This window comes from Triturus cristatus, chromosome 2_2 (genome assembly GCF_964204655.1).
Source record: "Triturus cristatus chromosome 2_2, aTriCri1.1, whole genome shotgun sequence".
Lineage (NCBI taxonomy): Eukaryota > Metazoa > Chordata > Amphibia > Caudata > Salamandridae > Triturus > Triturus cristatus.
The window spans coordinates 1,250,351,092-1,250,368,244 of NC_140582.1; the positions used below are offsets into that span (position 1 = coordinate 1,250,351,092).

Sequence of the window (17,153 nt, forward strand, 5' to 3'; positions counted from 1 at the left end):
CAGTCGATGACAGGGTTGCAATGCAGAAACCTTATTTTCCCCTTCTACTGAGTGCTTCTCCACCTTACGAAGATGAGCCCCACCCAAACACTGCATAATCAGCAGTTGTGTTATTGTGGCGAAAGCTTTGTGGGATAGGGCTTGAGGTCTGGGTGATGTGGTGGATCGGCATTAAAGTCATCCCATGGGTCATCCCACTCCCTGATCTACAGGCTGGTTATTTGGGTCACCCTCCCCATAGTGGTTGCTGGTGTTAGAATAAGAGTGGACTGACCTCTGCGGAGAAGGTGAATAGGAGAGTACAAGATGATGTAGTGGAAAATGCCTAGACGGCAATGGTGTAGGGCTTGTGGTCTTGCCTTTGTGACTCTTTGGCGACAGGTGCCGAAGTTCCCCGAAGGAGTCTCTTCAATTTTTGGGCATCGCTGGCAATGTGGTGGACATTTTCCACTGGGGCTTTAAAGAGATCGTCACAGTGTTTAAGTGTTTGAAAAATCTCTTTTTCCTCACATTCAGTTGGCCTTTGCCTGGAGTGTTGGATATTCAGTTCCCTTGGAAGCAGTGCCTTATCTTTATAACATGACATTTGTGTATGTGTGGCTTCAGGGCGCGCTCTGTGCTGGGGTAGTACTCAAGGCCACGCTGGAAGTGGACCTCGTTTTCGGCCTCACTGGTGTCAGGAAAGGTGTTCATCAACCTCTCACCCATCAGAGATGCTGAAAGACACAGTCTGTAGGTTGGGTGATGGCTGGTGCACTGGGACTCTTGGCAGCGGACTGTTCACGCATTCTTATATGCACACATTGAGTCTCTCTCCAATAGCGTAGTACCTTTTTGCAACTTAACGCAGTGTAGGACTCATGTTGGGCATTGGTATGCTGGGGGAGGGGGGAATGGCTCAGATTGCAAATGCCATGGTGGTCAGTCCAAGGAAACTTGGTGTTGCACTGAGAGCAGAAGCAGAAGGGCCTTCCATCCATGCCCCTGTATTTGTCCACATTCTCGGTCTCTACGTCCGGGGGAAGAACATGACTGAGGCTTTTATTTTTTAGCGGTCTGTGTACTATGGCACAACAAAGGTTTTTCTCCTGTTAATTTAAACCATTTCCCATTTATTACACAACTAGGAGGACTGTTCTCTAGGGTGGGGTGTCGAAGGTTACCAACGGCTATGTATGGGAAAGGCCCCGGGAGCCAGTCTATCTCTGAGCGGTTACAAAACACATCCGAACCAGATGGCGGAAAAAAAACAATATAATGGTGTAAACAGTCTGGCTCATTCACATTGGAACATTAAGGGAGAAGTCACACAACAGCCAGTGACTCAAAGCTTCTATGAAGAAAAACTACTTGCACTGTCCGACCCCAACACTAGAAGGCAGGAGTGTGTGAAGCATGTGTATGTACGGCCACACATGCTTTGAACACATTACCACCTCAGGTAAGTAACGTTTCTTCTTCTGATGCATATATATTTTCCCATAAATTCTACACTTTATGAGTCCCAAATAAGCACATTCCTGGGAGGTCGAATGAAGTAATATAGCTTAACCAAGGAAGTCATGCAACATGTCCAGAAGCTACCCATTACTATGTGATTGAGACGACAGGCAGTGGTGTAGGAAACTGGCTCTATATGTACTACTCCAAAATGAGGTATAGTGTGTACAGAGTCCAGGTGATCCCAGAGGTAGGCAGAGGTTAAGGTTAGATAGAACCTTACTCTATATTTGTGGTAGAGTGGTAAGGCAGTATCAGAGGATAGTGTGAAGCATTTGAAGTACACACTCAGTCAGCAAATGGTCTCACACACTCAAGGACCAAACTCTAGGCCAATTGTTTTGGTATAAAAAAAATATACTGTTTTATTTCTAGAACCAAGCAAGCCTGGCACAGGTACGCATTAAATATTTTACAGTAATAAGTTGCTGAATGTAGAACAGTTTGAAAATGGAATAGAACTTGCACTTTGTTTGATTTACAGGGTGTGCAGTAGGTTGCAACAATTAGCAAATACAGTACATTGAAATAAATAGGCTTTTTCAGTAAATTACAGGCAAGTTACTTTTTACGTTTCTTTTCTACCTCCATGCTGGATACCTAGATTCAGCACTGGGAAATTTCCTGCAAACAGGTAAGTCAATACGTTTTGGTTATTCGTGCGATTTTTAAAGAATATTTTTGGATTTCAAAACTCTACACTTAGAAACTTTATGGAAGAAAATTGTCAATGTTATCCTATGGAGGAAAAACAGGTTATCGGTTCACAGGTAAGTAATCGACTGTGGGAGTTACAGTTCTGGGGTTAGACTCAGGGGTCCCCCAGGGTCAGTGATGCACTATTGCACCCTCAGCAGCACTAGGGCGGCCGGGTGCAGAGTGTTGAGGCCCAATGGTATCCTATGCAGGATAGGGGGGTCTCCGGTTGGTGGCTGCTGGCAAACAGGCCACTGGGTTGTGGGAGCAAAGCTCCTAGGGTTTAGGTCAGGGCAAATTGGGAAACAAAGTAGAAGAAAAGGTGCACCCTCAGTGGCACTGGGGCGGCCGGGTGCTGTTTCGAGGTCGGGTGCCCGGTTTTCTATGGAGAACCTCCAGTTTGCAAAAGCACTGCAGGCAGGGAGACGAAGAACTTCTGGGTGCGACCACCACTTCGAGAGGTAAGTTGGGAGGTTAGGGGTTGGTTAGGCACCGTCGGTTTGGGCACACACGGTCGTGGGACGTCTGGTGCAGGGGTGCCTTTTGGGGTCGGATCTTCTTACCAGCTCCTGGATGCTGTTAGGGGGGCCTTCTGGATTTAGACTGCAGGCGTCGGCTTGAGGTAGGTCAGGAATCGCTGGATCTCTGTTCAGGTTCGCCGGGTTGACCTCCTCGTGGAGTTTTTACGCTCGGGCCGGGTTCTGCGGGTGCAGAGTGGGCTGGATTTGCGGTCTCTGGCTGCTGCCAGAGGTTGCAGTTGAACAAATCCGGTGTTCACGGGAGAAGCAGTCTTTGGAAGTAAAGGCAGGCAGGTCCTCCGGGGTTTTTGAGGATGCTGGCTGCTGGACACACCAGGATTTCGCAGGAGCAGGTTCGAAGGAAGACGGGCCTGAAAGGCTGGGGCCAAGTCAGTGGGCGTCTTCCTCTGGTTAGCTGGCTGCACGGCTGTTCGTCCTCCTTTTCTTCTGGTTTCTTGTCTGGATCTGAGGAAGCAAGGTTCAGGGTGCCCCCTAAATACTAGATTTAGGGGCGTTACAGGTAGGAAGAGGGTAGGGACCAATGGGTACCTTCCCTGGGGTGGGTACACCCCCTATAGTGCCACCCTCCAGTGGGAGGGGGCACAAGCCTGTCCCTGGTTGGTTGGGTCCCCCCCATCCTCAAGATGGCGGGGGCTTAGAGTTGTGCTTCACCTCACCTCCCCCACATGAGGGGTGGAGTTAGCAGAGGTTGGCACACCCGTTTCCCTCACTTGTTTTTCCCGCCAGTTCTCCCGCCCAACGTGGGGGTAGAACCAGTGGGGACCAGTTGCTGAAAGCAGCAAATGGTCTGGAGAAGCTCACAACGGCGGCATGCCTTTGAAGCTTCCCCTTCGTGAACCCTGCCCATCCTGGGGGAGAAGGCTTGGCACCTTGTCCCAGGATGTGCATTGTTTCAGGCCCCCGTGAGCACCAGGGGTCCAGAAACATGTCTGTTGGTAGCAGCCTAAGCAGCCACTCAGTCAGGTCACTAGAAGTTGATAGAGTTTCAGGGGGCATCTCTAAGAAGCTCTCTGTAGTGCATTTAACATTAAATCCCACACTGGCATAAGTGTGGGTTTAATGTGCTGAGAAGTTTGATACCAAACTTCCCATTCTTCAGTGTAGCCATTATGGTGTTGTGGAGTTCGTAATGACAAAATCCCAGCACCATATACTCTTAATGGCAGACCTGCACTTACAATGTCTAAGAATGGACTTAAGACACTGCAGGGGTACAGGGCTCATGAACCTGTACCCTCACCACTGGTATAGTGCCAGAGGGGTGACTGATCTATGCCAGGGCAGTGGTTTGTGGGCATGGCACACAGATGTGTGCCATGTCGACTGTTCACTTTGTTCTGCACCAAGACACGCAGCCTGCAAAGGCAGTGTGTGTGTGTCGGGGTACAGGACCTCTAAATGTGACACAATAAGTGCTGCAGCCCTTAGAGGCCTTCTCTAGTCACAGTGCCCTGGGTACCTGTGGTACCATTTACCAGGGGCTGACATGTGGCCAGAGATGCCAATTGGGTTTAGGCTTCAATGCAGTTTTAGGGAAGGAACACAGGCCCTGGGTACCTGATTGGCAGGAGCCCAGGGCACACTCAAAGAACATCAGAAATTCAGCAAAAAGTGGGGGCATACCATGCAAGAAAGAGGGCCCTTTCTCACAAGTAGTGCTTGGCAAAAATACACAAAATTGAACATGTATTTGCCCCACAGATGACAGCAACCAAGACGCCACTTGACAGCCATGGAGGTGGCCAAGGCTCTGCAGGAATGGGCACAGATGCCCTCTGGAAGATCGCTCTTCGCCAAGGCATTTAACAGATCTTAATACTGAGGATGAGTGAACATGAGTGTGCGTCTAGCCACCATCTAGCCCTTCTTGGCCCCAACAACGCACACAAAGAGGTGAAGTAGGACACTACCCAGGCTCACGCTGATGCTGTTGTTGCTCCTTCTTTGTTGGGTGTGGAGGAAGGAAGGACGATGATGGGTGACAGACTGGGCCCAATGAAATGCAGACTGGGCCCAATGAAATGCAGACCGCACCATGGACAAGATGGGTGGGAAGGAGCAGAGGACCAAATCATCCAGATAGAAACCTCTGAAAAGAAGTGTTAACTCAGACAGTCTGAACTTCACCAACTCTACCAGCTAAAGGTAATGCCACCATGTAGGAAGGTAGGATCCTTCTGCATGGTTACCCCCACTTTTTGCCTGGTGCTAAGCTGTTTCTGACTCGTCTGACTGGGACACTGCTAATCAGGATCCCAGTCTATCCGCTTTCTCCGTTAAATTGTGATGTTCAGTACTTGGGTACATCCCAGACTGGATACTGGGATACCCTTATACGTCCATGGGATATGGTACTGAAGTACCCATAGGTCCCCCAGGGGCTGAAGCATGCATTATGCCACCCATGGGAGACTATTCAAAATTGAACTACGGGCCTGCCCTTGCAGCCTGTGTAAGCTGGTTCCAGCACCACATACTAAAGGGAAAATGCTACTTACCAGTATGCATCTGTTCTTGGCATGAGGAGCTGCAGAATATCATACTGTTGCATAGATCACCATCTGGTGTTGGGCTCGGATGCTTGCACCTTGCTGTTGTCTTGGAAGAAGTCTTCTGTAGTCACGAGAGAGGTGACTCCTCCCTTGGACGATATTCCGCATGGGCATTGACTCCATCCTCAGATTGTTTTTCACCATGATGGGAAATGATGGAGTTTGTAAGAAACAGAAAAGATGTCCATGTGAACGTAGCTAAGTAAGATAACACTGGAACAGATACAGGTCCCGGGGAGGCGGGTGGGCATATGATGTTCTGCAGCTCTACATGCCAAGAACAGACGCATACTGGCAAGTAGCATTTTCCGTCGAGGCATATGAGCTGCAGATCGTACACTGTGCATAGACTGTACAGCAGTGTCTCCCTTAGCGGTGGTCACCTGTATCCGTTGCAGTAATTTGAAAGTGTCTCCAGAACAGCCTGGCCTACAGAAGCCTGTTGCTTAGCCTGCACGTCCACCCAATAGTGTTTAGTGAAGGTGTGTGTAGTAGACCATGTTGCTGCTTTTCAAATATTCTCTAGGGGAATGTTCCCTAAGAATGCCATGGAAGCCCCTAGTTTGCATGTTGAGTGCGCTCTAGGGGGAATTGTTAATGTGCGTTTTGCCTTCTGGTAGCATATTTGAATGCATTTGACTAACCACCTGGCGATTCCTGCTTTGGGGATGGGGTTTCCTTTATGTGGTGGAGAGAAAGCTACAAACAGTTGGTTTGTCTTTCTAAAAGGTTTAGTCCTGTCAATGTAATAAAGTTAAGCTCTCTTGACATCAAGTGTGTGAAGAGCTCTCTCTGCTACGGACTCCGGGTTTTGGAAAAACACTGGTAACTCTACAGATTGATTAAGATGGAAAGCAGAGATTACTTTGGGAAGGAATTTTGGATTTGTTCTAAGAACCACCTTATTACGATGTATTTGTAAGAATGGATCTTGTATGTTTAAAGCCCGGATCTCACTTACTCTTCTGAGAGGTGATTGCGACCAGGAAAGCTACTTTCCATGTAAGGAACTGCAATTCACGTTTGTGTAAAGGCTCAAATGGGGGACCCATTAGTCTAGTAAGGACAATGTCTAGGTTCCACACCGGAGAGGGAGGCAGTCTGGGTGGAATTATCCTTTTAAGGGCTTCCATAAAGGCTTTAATTGTGGGTACTCTAAACAATGACAAATGTCTGTTTTGCAGGTAGGCGACAAGGGCAGCCAGATGTAATCTTATGGATGAGTATGCAAGATTACATCTTTGATCATTGTAAATGCAGTAAATAGCAAATTATGCTCATAATGGAAGCATCTAGCGGGTCAATTTTGTTGTTCTTGCAGTAAATGACGAATCGCTTCCATTTGGCTGCATAGCAAGCTCTAGTAGTAGGGCTTCTGGCTTCTTTGATAATGTTCATGCAGTCTGGTGGGAGGTTAAGGTAACCGAACTCTAGGACTTCAGGAACCACATTTCTAAATTCAGTTGTGGTGGATCTGGGTGTCTTATCTTGCCATGGTTTTGCATCAGCAGTCTTGGGGAGAGACGTAGCTTTTGCTGTGGAACTACAGCGAGTTCGAGGAGTGTTGTGAACCACTGTTGCCGCGTCCATGTGGGAGCGACTAGGATCATCTTGACAGGCTGTTGCTTGAGCTTGCGTACCACTAGCGGGATGAGTGGGAGTGGCAGAAAAGCGTACGCAAATCTGCCTGACCAGTTCATCCATATTGCATTGCCCTTGGACAACGGGTGTGGAAACCTGACGGCGAAGGTTGGGCATTTTGCGTTTGCGTGTGAGGCGAACAGATCTATGTCTGGGCGACCCCACATGTGGTAAAATGGTTGAAGAACTTGAGGATGAAGTTCCCACTCATGCAGCTTCTGTGACCGACGACTCAGCAGATCCGCAATCGGATTGTGTACTCCTGGAAGATGTTCTGCCAGAAGATATATGTTTTGCGGAATGGCTCATCTCCATATGCTTTGCACTAGGTGAGACAGCTGCAAAGAATGTGTTCCTCCTTGTTTCTGTATGTAGTACATCGCTGTCATATTGTCCGTGCGGATCAGGACAGCTTTGTTGAGGAGATGTGATTGGAATGGCTAAAACTAGACATATTGCCGGTGATTGATGTGGAGCACTTTTTGTTGAGTGGTCCACCTGCCCTGAGTTGTGTGGTTTAGGAGATGGGCTTCCCAGCCAGTGAGCGATGAGTGTTAGCACTATCTGTGGAACTGGCTCTAGGAACAGCCCCCCTCTGGAAAGGTTTTGTGTGCTCCACCACTGCAGAGAGCGGTATGTGTGGCTGTCCACCAACACCAGATCTGAAAGTTGACCTTGATCCTGATTCCACTCACGTCCTAAGCATTCCTGTAAGGGGCGCATTTGAAGTCTTGCGTGAGGTACTATGAAGATGCAAGAGGCCATCATTCCTATGAGCTGCATGAACACTCGCGCTGGAAGGGAGTGTTGGGGTTGAAACTCTGTGATTAGAGTCTGCATACTGGCTATCCTGACTGGATTGGGATATGCTAGAGCTTTGGAGGTGTCTATTGTGACCCCTAGATACTTATGTAGGTGGGAGGGCTGTAGGTGTGACTTGGAGTGGTTTATTGTGAACCCCAAGTCATGTAACAGCTGAATTGTTTGGTGAGTGTGAGGAACACACGGACTGTGCGATTTGGCTTTTATCAGCCAATCGCCTAGGTATGGGAAGACATGGATTTGCTGCCTCCGCAAGTGTGCGGCTACTACCGCGAGACACTTGGTGAAGACCCTGGGTGATGTGGTTACCCCGAATGGGAGAACCTTGAACTGATAGTGTTGGCCGTCCACTATGAACCTTAGATATTTCCTGTGAGCAGGGTGTATGGGAATATGGAAATAGGCGTCCTTGAGATCCAATGTGGCAAGGAAGTCGCCTTGTTGGAGCAGTGGAAGGACCTGTTGGAGAGATCATGTGAAAATGATCCGACTGTATGTAGAAGTTGAGAGGTCTGAGGTCCAGTATTGGTCTGAGGGTACCGTCCTTCTTGGGGATCAGAAAGTACAGGGAGTAAACCCATGTCCCTTGAAGCTCCGGGGGTACTGGTTCTATTGCGTGCTTCTGAAGCATGGAGAGAACTTCTTGTTTGAGTAGCGTTAGATGTTCCGTGGACATGGGACGCTGTTTGGGTGGTATGTTGAGGGGAGTTGCAGTAAGTTCCAGGCAGTAAACATACTGGTTAATTAGTCTTATCCACTTGTCTGTAGTAATGGAATACCAGACAGGTAGGAACTGTGAGAGTTTCCCTCCGACCAGAGTGGAATGGTCTGAAGGTAGTGGAGGGAAGTCACTGTTAGTGGGGGAGGTGCGAGTGTTGTTACCCGGCCTCTCCCTTTGTTATTTCCCCTGTATCCACCTCTGAAATATCCCTTGTTGGGGGAGGTTTGCGTAGGACTTTTATAGGAGGAGGAAGCAGTGCTGATGTTTTTGGATGCGCCCCTATAAAAGGAGCGACAAAAGGAGCTTTGTGTAGATGGAGACAGTAATGCTCCCATAGATTTTGCAGTCTCAGTATCTTTTTTCATTTTTTATAAGGTTGTGTCTACAGCTGGGCCAAAAAGTTGTTCCTGATTGAAGGCCTGATTCAGGATAGCTGTCTGCACTTCTTCTTTGAACCCCGAAATGCACAACCATGCGCGCCTCCGTAATAACACACTAGTGTTGATTGATCTAGATGCAGTGTCTGGGCACTCAGGAATTCGCTGGACTTTGTTTCCCCTCCCAGTCTGCTGCATCGTCTGTGCACCATACAGGAACATTCCAAGGCCTGTGCGCATCAAAGACACCTGAAGGACTCTCTCTTCAATTGAAGGAGTCACTTCCCTGCATTTGCAGGAGCCCAAACTAAGTCGACTGGTCTGCTGATGCTGAGCTCCTCCGGACTCCGAAAGGTTCTGCAACACAGGTGGTGGTTATCCACAGCTCTCTGGGCCTGCTTTGCCCTCTCACCAAGTTTGAGGCAAGTATCCCTCCTGGGGGCTGCAATAACCGAACCCCTCTGCACCATGCTACCTTGCAGTTGCAAAGGCTTGTTGGCTTCCTTCCAAGAAGATCTTAGGGCTCCAAGTAGCCCCTACCTCGAGCATCTCCAGTGACCAGACGCTTCGGCCACACCGAATCGTTGTTCATCGTAGCCTGCATCTTTTGGTGAGCTGCTTGATCTCCTCTTGTGACTCCAGTGACTCCGGCCTGTGGGTCCATTTGATTGTCCCCTTTGATTCTGTTGGGCACCCCTGATCGCTCGGGACCTGCCCCGACTCCCCTGCTTGTGGTGAGTCCCCTGGACCTTGCTGGTCCCGACACTGCACCTTCTTCGACTCCTGCATGGGTTGCATTTGCCATGGCTTGTTGGTGCTCCTGCTGGACACCGACCCCTCAGCACTCGACATCAGACGTGGGACAGCTCGTGCATGGCTCTTGGTCTTCCTTACCATCGCCTAGTCCTCACAGCTGCAGAGTCAAGGTCACCGTCCGCTCTCCTGCAACTCCCAACATTGGTGGGCATTCGTCTTCCAGATCGTCTAGTCACTTCTGAGTGACATACTCTGTTCCTCTCTGCTTGCAGGTACCTCTCAACGAGAATCCACCTTCGGATTCCACCACACACACTTTCTCCTCCTTCGGCAGCAGCAATTTCCTGAAGTCCTCCAGTTTCCAACGCCACTTCAAACTTATCTCCCGGCTTCCCTGGTGTAAGTAGCGTGGGTACTAGGGTATCTACGCGTGGGGTGGCTCTTCAACCTTTTGTCTTCCACAGGGTTTCCTCAGGGTCCACTGGGAAGAGTCCCTAATCTTTAAAATTCCAACTGTGACTTATACGTTGATTTGTACGGAGCACACGGTCGTGTTCCCACACTGCACACTCTCTGTGGGGTTCCTAGTCACTCACCTTTGGTGGTTCCTTGGATCCCCAGCATTTCTACGTCCTCTTGACATTGTCTTGACCTGAGTCATGGTTCTTATACCCCTTTCTTAGATATCTAAAGGTGTTAGAGAGTATTATATAATAAATACATATATTTATAAATACCTTGTGTGATTCTTTTTCATTTAATCTATACTATAAGATAGCATTCTGGTAAAACAAGCAGCTTTACACTCCTCGACTAAGCCTCAAGGTGGCTATCCACAGCTACCACTCAAAGCTTTCTATAGTTGCATAAGACCTCTTAAATCACCATAAGGGTTGTCTGGACTGGTGCAGGGTGCCCACTTACATAAGTGTACAACATATACCAAGCTAGCCTCTCACACACCAACTAAACTATCTTCAGAGTACAACGTCACGCTGAAGAAACCAGTAAAGAAACCTTTTAGAAAACGCACCATTAATGATCGGGAAGACAAACCAAGGCAGATGGAGCAGCAATATAGCACCTACTTACCGCAATTGGCAGACCCTGCTGTACATGGAACTGGGCAAATCCCAAGACACTGGAAGGGCAAGCTTGAAAGGGATGAATGCCTTCTAACTCGCACCACTGAGAAAAACTTATCCTAGTGCCTGTGTTGATGGATTTTGTGTTGGTACACGATGAAGACGTCAATGACATAATTCAAAAGCAAAAATATTGTTGCCGGCACAACCTAATATTCCGGCCTGCAACTGCAGTGGCTGGGAAGGGAGGTGGGAGGCCTGACCAGCCTAATGGAAGCACAAGTCAGCTCTCAGAAGAAGAGGTGCCATTATGTCAAGTGCTACTACATTGGCGTACAAGAACCTCCATGTCCATTCTGGAGTGATCAGCTGTGCTCGATTCCTCCAGCACCTTCAGCAGTTCGTATGGCAGAAGCGGGATTGGTGGTAAACATGGAAACAAATAGAGAAAGGTCCGAGACCAGCTTAACTTAAAAGCATTCACCGGCGAACCGTTTAGAGCATGGCCCAAAACCAAGCAAATTTCCAGCTCTGAGTTGTGGCAAAAAAGTCACCAAGAGGTCCACTAACTAAAACCCCAATCTGATGAAGTGTCATCACTTCAGGGTGCAGCACACACTCATCTCATAGTACACCAGTGAGAGATGATGGAGAGCATCTGACATTCCACTGAGGGAGTTGCAAGATGAGACACAAATGGCCAAAGTGCCAGTCGCTGCACCCACTGCACCGAGAGTTTTACCTCCAAACATATGGTCCATAGTCCCACACCTCTTCTGTTGATATAATAGCAAACAGTGGTGTTGTCCGAAAGAATCTATATGTTGCTCTCAGAGACCAAAGGGCAAAATGCCTTCATTGTTAGTTGAACCACCCGCAGGCCACACATATTATGTACAAGGACAACCCTTTTATGTGCAAGGGCTTCACATTTACGTGCAAGGCAGATCTGATGTGGACCACAGGTCCAGATGGGTATTCTAGCTCAGAGAGAAGGCATCTGCGACTAATACCATGAGCATGCGGAGGGCTGATAGGGCGACCCATAAAAAGCTTGCGGTGAGGGGGGTCATCTATCAGTAGGGGGTCAGATAAACAGAAAAAAAGCTCTGTACCAGAGCCATGAAGCTCTGCTGATGATGCAGCCACATTAACAGGGACTACAGAAGGGCTTGCATCAGCTAGCTGGTGTGAGAACAACAGGAATGCCGAGGCCATGATGTGAACAAGAAGTAAACAAAATCTGGTTTGGAGTCAAAGTCATGAATAATTCTCTTCCAATTATGTACGCTCCAGTATAGCTCCTATGGAGGTTAGTTTCTGCGTAGAAGGGAGGTAAGTCATTTGGGTGTTGATGGTAAAGCCAAAGTTATGAAGGAGAGTCATCAGCAACGGTAGGTCTTCCCAAACCAATGCTTGGTACTCCACTTTCACTAGTTGGTTGGCCAAGTATGGAAATATATGGATACTGGATCGTCACAGTGAAGCAGGCACAATTGCCAGCACTTTTATAAACACATGGAGAAGTGGTCAGTTTGACTGGTAAACCATGAACCAATACTGCTAGGGTGCCACTGTGACAGAGTATAACTAGAAGATGGAAACAAGCATCCTGAATACAGAGAGGTCAACTAATCTCTTGCTTTCAAAGCCAGTAGGCTTTGGCTCAAGGACATCTTTTTCCAAAAACTAAGTTCTTCTAGTACTAAAGAAGGAAAGAGACTAGCATGCCTTTGTTCTTCTCCTAGAGCCACCACCTCGTTTGGCCCATTTGATTGGCAGAGCAGGGAATTTGTCTCAAAATTTTAGGCATGGGCTGGAGAGTATGTCCTGAAGATGGGACGAAAATATAAGGCAAAGCCCTTGCAGACAAGCTAACCAGCACTCAGTCAGGTTCCACCAGGAGAAATGGGAGAGCTTTCTCCTCACTGGAAGATAGTATTGGGGTGGGGAGTCAGAAGCTTTGAGGCAGCAGCTGGTGAAGACTGGATCTGTAGCTGGAGATGGCGTCCCCTCAACACGATCCATGTAAGGAGCCAAAGATTTGCTTGGGTATCTGGACAGGCTATGGTTGTCGCTGCGGAGATTCTATTGCCCTAGAATAACCACAAAACCTTCTATATCGTTCGTTAAAGTTTCTTTTTAAAGAGCTCCAGGTAGTAGTGGCTTTCTCTCTAAACAGTTATTACAGAGCATGTGCAGAAGAGTGATTCGGACATTTCTGGAGAAGTCAGCGGAAGAAATCCAAGTGTAACAGCTATGCCCATGGACAGAGGAACAGCATCTATAGGGCCCAGGATGCACCTAAAGAGCTGTATGGATGTAGCCAATTAGTCACTGACCAGGTCTGTAAATGTATTTTTCATGTGGTCTGGTAAGCTGATCAGTGGAAGTCTCGCCGAAGCTCACATGCCTGAACAGATCAGTTCACGAAACTGGTGTCATTAGCATTGCAGAGGTTGAAACCATCAGAAATAAAACCTGTTCAGTCCCCTTTGTTAATTCTTTGTCAGTAGCCACTGTGAGGAGCACATTCTGTTTTGCTTCACGGGGTCCCTGCATGGAGAAGGTTTGCACTCATTGGAGGATGTCATCAGTGATATCATCAATGATGTCATGAGTGATGTCATAAATGTTATAGAACAGGTCATGAGTGATGCCATATGTGAGGTCATATGCAAAGCTAACTATAATTAGTGATTTGTGTTTTTTAGTTCAAAACATTGTTTTCTCAGTGAATTTCTAGAGGTTTACATAAAGTAATACGTAATTACCATACGTGAATGCAACACCCTACCATGCAGGGCCTCTGGCCGTGAGTGGCAGGGGATTGGTACAAGGGACTGGCCTGCAGCCAACCCCCCCCCCCCCTTTCGGTGCAGCCAATACCATGCTGCACATGGGCGGCAAAGGAAGTGTGGGCAGCCCATAGGGCCTAGGCATGGGGAACCCATCCCCCCCAGCTGTTTTTTTATGAAAGGGGAGTGGAGCTGCATGGTTGTCCTCCCACAGCCTTGGTAGGCCCTAGGGAGCCCACCCCCAAGGCAATTTCTAAAAATAAAGGGATGGTGGGGATGCGCGGTTCCCCTACCCAAGCCTCAGGCTCTGGGAACACCATCCCCCGGCGCCATGTATGTTTTTTAAGGGGAGGGAAACCCCATTCCCGAGCCATTATTGACCCCAGGGACCACATATCCTGGGACCAATTCTTTAAATAAAAGGTAAGGAGGGCCATGTACCCCCTCCAGAAGCCTCGATAAGCCCTGTGCTCCTACTATGGTTCACTAAGTGGCTGCACAGAGGGCAAAACATTTAGTTTAACATACACCAGCTGTAACTAGTATAGAATGACTGACCCCAAACATTCGCTCTTTCATCCTACCCTCACTCTATGTGGATCTAGCTCTAAAACCAAAAGCGGTCACTTGTACACAACTAGCAGAAGTTTGTTTGTCTACTCATCCAAGAAGGTTTTGGACGCAATGTCAATAGGGCTCCAAGGGCTTCAGCAACCCCACCACCCGGTCGATTGTCAGCCAGGCTGAGAGAGATTCCCAGGCACACACACAGACAGGTCTTGAGCTGCTGTGGGCTAGCTGGTCTGGCGTCAAGTCTTATTGCAGCCGCACCGGTATACTTCACAGGGCTTTAAAAGACCATTTACTTGTTAACGAGGCTTAGTTGTTTTTTCAACCCTTCTTAGAGCCCCTGCATCTTTACTCTGCCTATTGCTGGAGGAATTAGCCCCCCCCCCCGAGAATTTTTATTAGCCCCCCGTAATTTGCCTCTAGTTGCCCCTCTGATTAGGACTGCACATATTTTGCTTGAGTAGATTTACAACCTCTCAGTGCACAACTTCCATTATATAATTAACATTTGATACAAGCTTACACTGCTACATACATGCCAGGACACCAACACCATCCACTCACCCGATCCAACACTAGAAAACCGAGCTGAAATCGCCATTTAACTAATCTTTCGTCACACCAAGAAGGGTAACTGAGGAATGCTGGGGCAGTAGGTCTCGCCTTGCAACCGGCCCACCCAAGCTCGTTGATCGAGATATTACCTTTGCATTTGCTACCATTCATTGGTGCTCTGAAAAGACCAAAAGGCGACCTGTAGTGCCATACAAAACCCTAAAATAAAAGTGCTAAAATGGCTTCTGCTAGGACTAATTTCCCACAGGACCTAAGAGTGCCAACGCCCGATCGAGAACGTGCCTGTATGTAGTTGTCACCTTTAGCATCCTGTCAGTACTTACCAGTACCCCCAAGCGGCTCTCCAACTTCCTCCACAGTCTCCTCAATTGCCCCCAAATCCTCCAGGGTGTAGTAGCTTTCTACTTCAACCGTGGCTTCATCAACCGGTTTCTCTGTGGTCAATCAGAAATTGTATTAGTTTATAACAAACACGGAGCAAATCCATTGAGAGCAGACTGGGGAAATAATCAGAAACATGCAAGTATATACTTACTACAAGGTGATCAGCCAGCTGAGACACTGGCCTACACATGCACAGCCGAAGAGTGTGCGCTGCGATGAAAATTGGGAATGGGTTACCTGCTAGAGGGCTGTGACCCTGTAGGGCTTGCTGATAATCGAACAAGTTAAAATTCTCGAAGGTGAAGTGATCAGTGTTTTATTAACCTTTCAGGGAAACGAGAGGAGTCAGAATCACAACTGAAAAAGGCACCATCCGAATTGTGCATGTGTTAAAATACAAAGTTGCATACTTGTAGAACAAGTTTTAAAGCTTGATCTCTGGCATGGCGATATCTGTTGTGCTATATTTTGCCACCTCTCGGTTGTGAACAGTTTTTGAAACTGTTGACGAAAGGTTTTCACATATGGAATGTGCGTTTAGAAGATGGGTGTGTTATTAGTCTATCCACTGGCATCAAACACAACTCACAATAATCTCACCTCTGCACAAATGTGTTGGACTGGAGTAGATCCCAAACAGGAAGTAAGGTCCTTTGTGAAAAGACTGCCTGCCTTTGGAATCGTTCCCATGGTTCTGCGGGCACAGAAAAGTACATGGAAACAACAGGAGAGTAGAATAGGGGCCTACCCCATGGGCGACAGTTTGGCGAGATGCACATCGCTGTTTCTAAAGTTTTGTAGTATTCAACTGAAGGCAAGTCAAAATCTTCAGATTTCAAAAGCTTACTGAATCACAGCCTGGGTTCAGATCTCAGTCACTAACCTAGACCAACCCCCGGTCTTGAGCCCTGAATTCCTACAAGTCTCCTCATCATGTCTCACTCACTTGAGGGTTCATTGATTGATTGATTGATTGATCAGATGCGTGCGACCGAGTGGAGGTTGCTGGCGGGTGGTAATGAGTGGGCAGGGTCTGCACATACTCTCCAGTAAGGAGTTGTTTTCCCAGTAGGTTTAATAGACTTAATGTAATTGTGGTCTCAAGAGGAAGCGAATGAATGGGACTCATAAGGTCGCACAAGGGAGCTTTAAACCACAATCTGGCAGCCTGGCTCTGTAACCTTTTGGTCTGGTAATGAGTGTCTTGGGAGACGCATACTCTGAACTACTGCAATGACTTGAGGAACAAGTACCTTGTGCTAAGCTTGATACATCTGCTCTTGATGGTGAGAGGACTGACAATTTTTTGTCTCAACTTGCAGTGATGCATTATTGCCCCCCAAGTTTGAGCCCTTTTTTTTTTGCATCCATGAACTGGTGTCTATCCAACTGTTTCAGGTTTCATCTAAGTTCGTCCCTGCCCCCTTTCAAATGGGGCATCAGATGGTTCTGTCAATTCTAGCTTTTCAAGGTTAAGTTTTATGAACCTATTGTTACTTTCATACAAGTCAGAATTCACAAACATATTTTTCATTGGCGCCTTGTGGTTAAATGTTAAGCGTATCCCTTGTTACTTTCATACAAGTCAGAATTCACAAACATATTTTTCATTGGCGCCTTGTGGTTAAATGTTAAGCGTATCCCTTAAGAACTTTCAGGCACCAGTATTTTCAAACTGAAGAGGGATTTATTAAATAAAAGTGTTTATGAGCCTTTGTTAATGTAGTGCCTATTTTTTTGTTAGAGACATGCTCACCAATGGCTTGGAAAAAAAAATTAAAAAAAAAAAAAAAAAAAAAAGAGGATTCTTGTAAGTCCACTCTTTTGGAAACATTTTCCAAGCTATTCTATATATAACATGTCATTATGCAGCGTTCTGGGAATAATATCCACAAACTGTTACATGATGGTTTACTAGGAAATATTTGATGCCCTTGATGAGTTCATAACAGAAAAAAACAATATTCTGTAAGGTAAGTTATTATTTCAGGCTGCCAGAATCATAGGGAGCGTGCTGGACTGTCAATTTGGCACCAGCACAACACGCTTCTCACATAAAACTAAACTATCAATTTATGACAAACTTAAGATATGTGCAGAGAGTCCTCCACATTACGTCCAATTGAAAAGCCTTTC

At 47.3% G+C, this 17,153-nt stretch overlaps 1 protein-coding gene across 4 annotated transcripts in view; it reads right to left on the reverse strand.

Moving 5' to 3' along the window:
* The window catches only part of LOC146863518 (uncharacterized), a 287,879-nt gene that overhangs the window by 143,630 nt on the left and 127,096 nt on the right, over nt 1-17,153 (reverse strand). For 2 of the 4 annotated variants that reach the window (XM_085642959.1, XM_085642957.1), the window contains exon 4: nt 14,957-15,067. The exons of the other annotated variants lie outside the window; for them this stretch is intronic. In XM_085642959.1, coding sequence (XP_085499085.1) covers nt 14,957-15,067 — 111 coding nt within the window. The remainder of the gene's footprint in view (nt 1-14,956; nt 15,068-17,153) is intronic. 4 annotated transcript variants of the gene reach the window in all.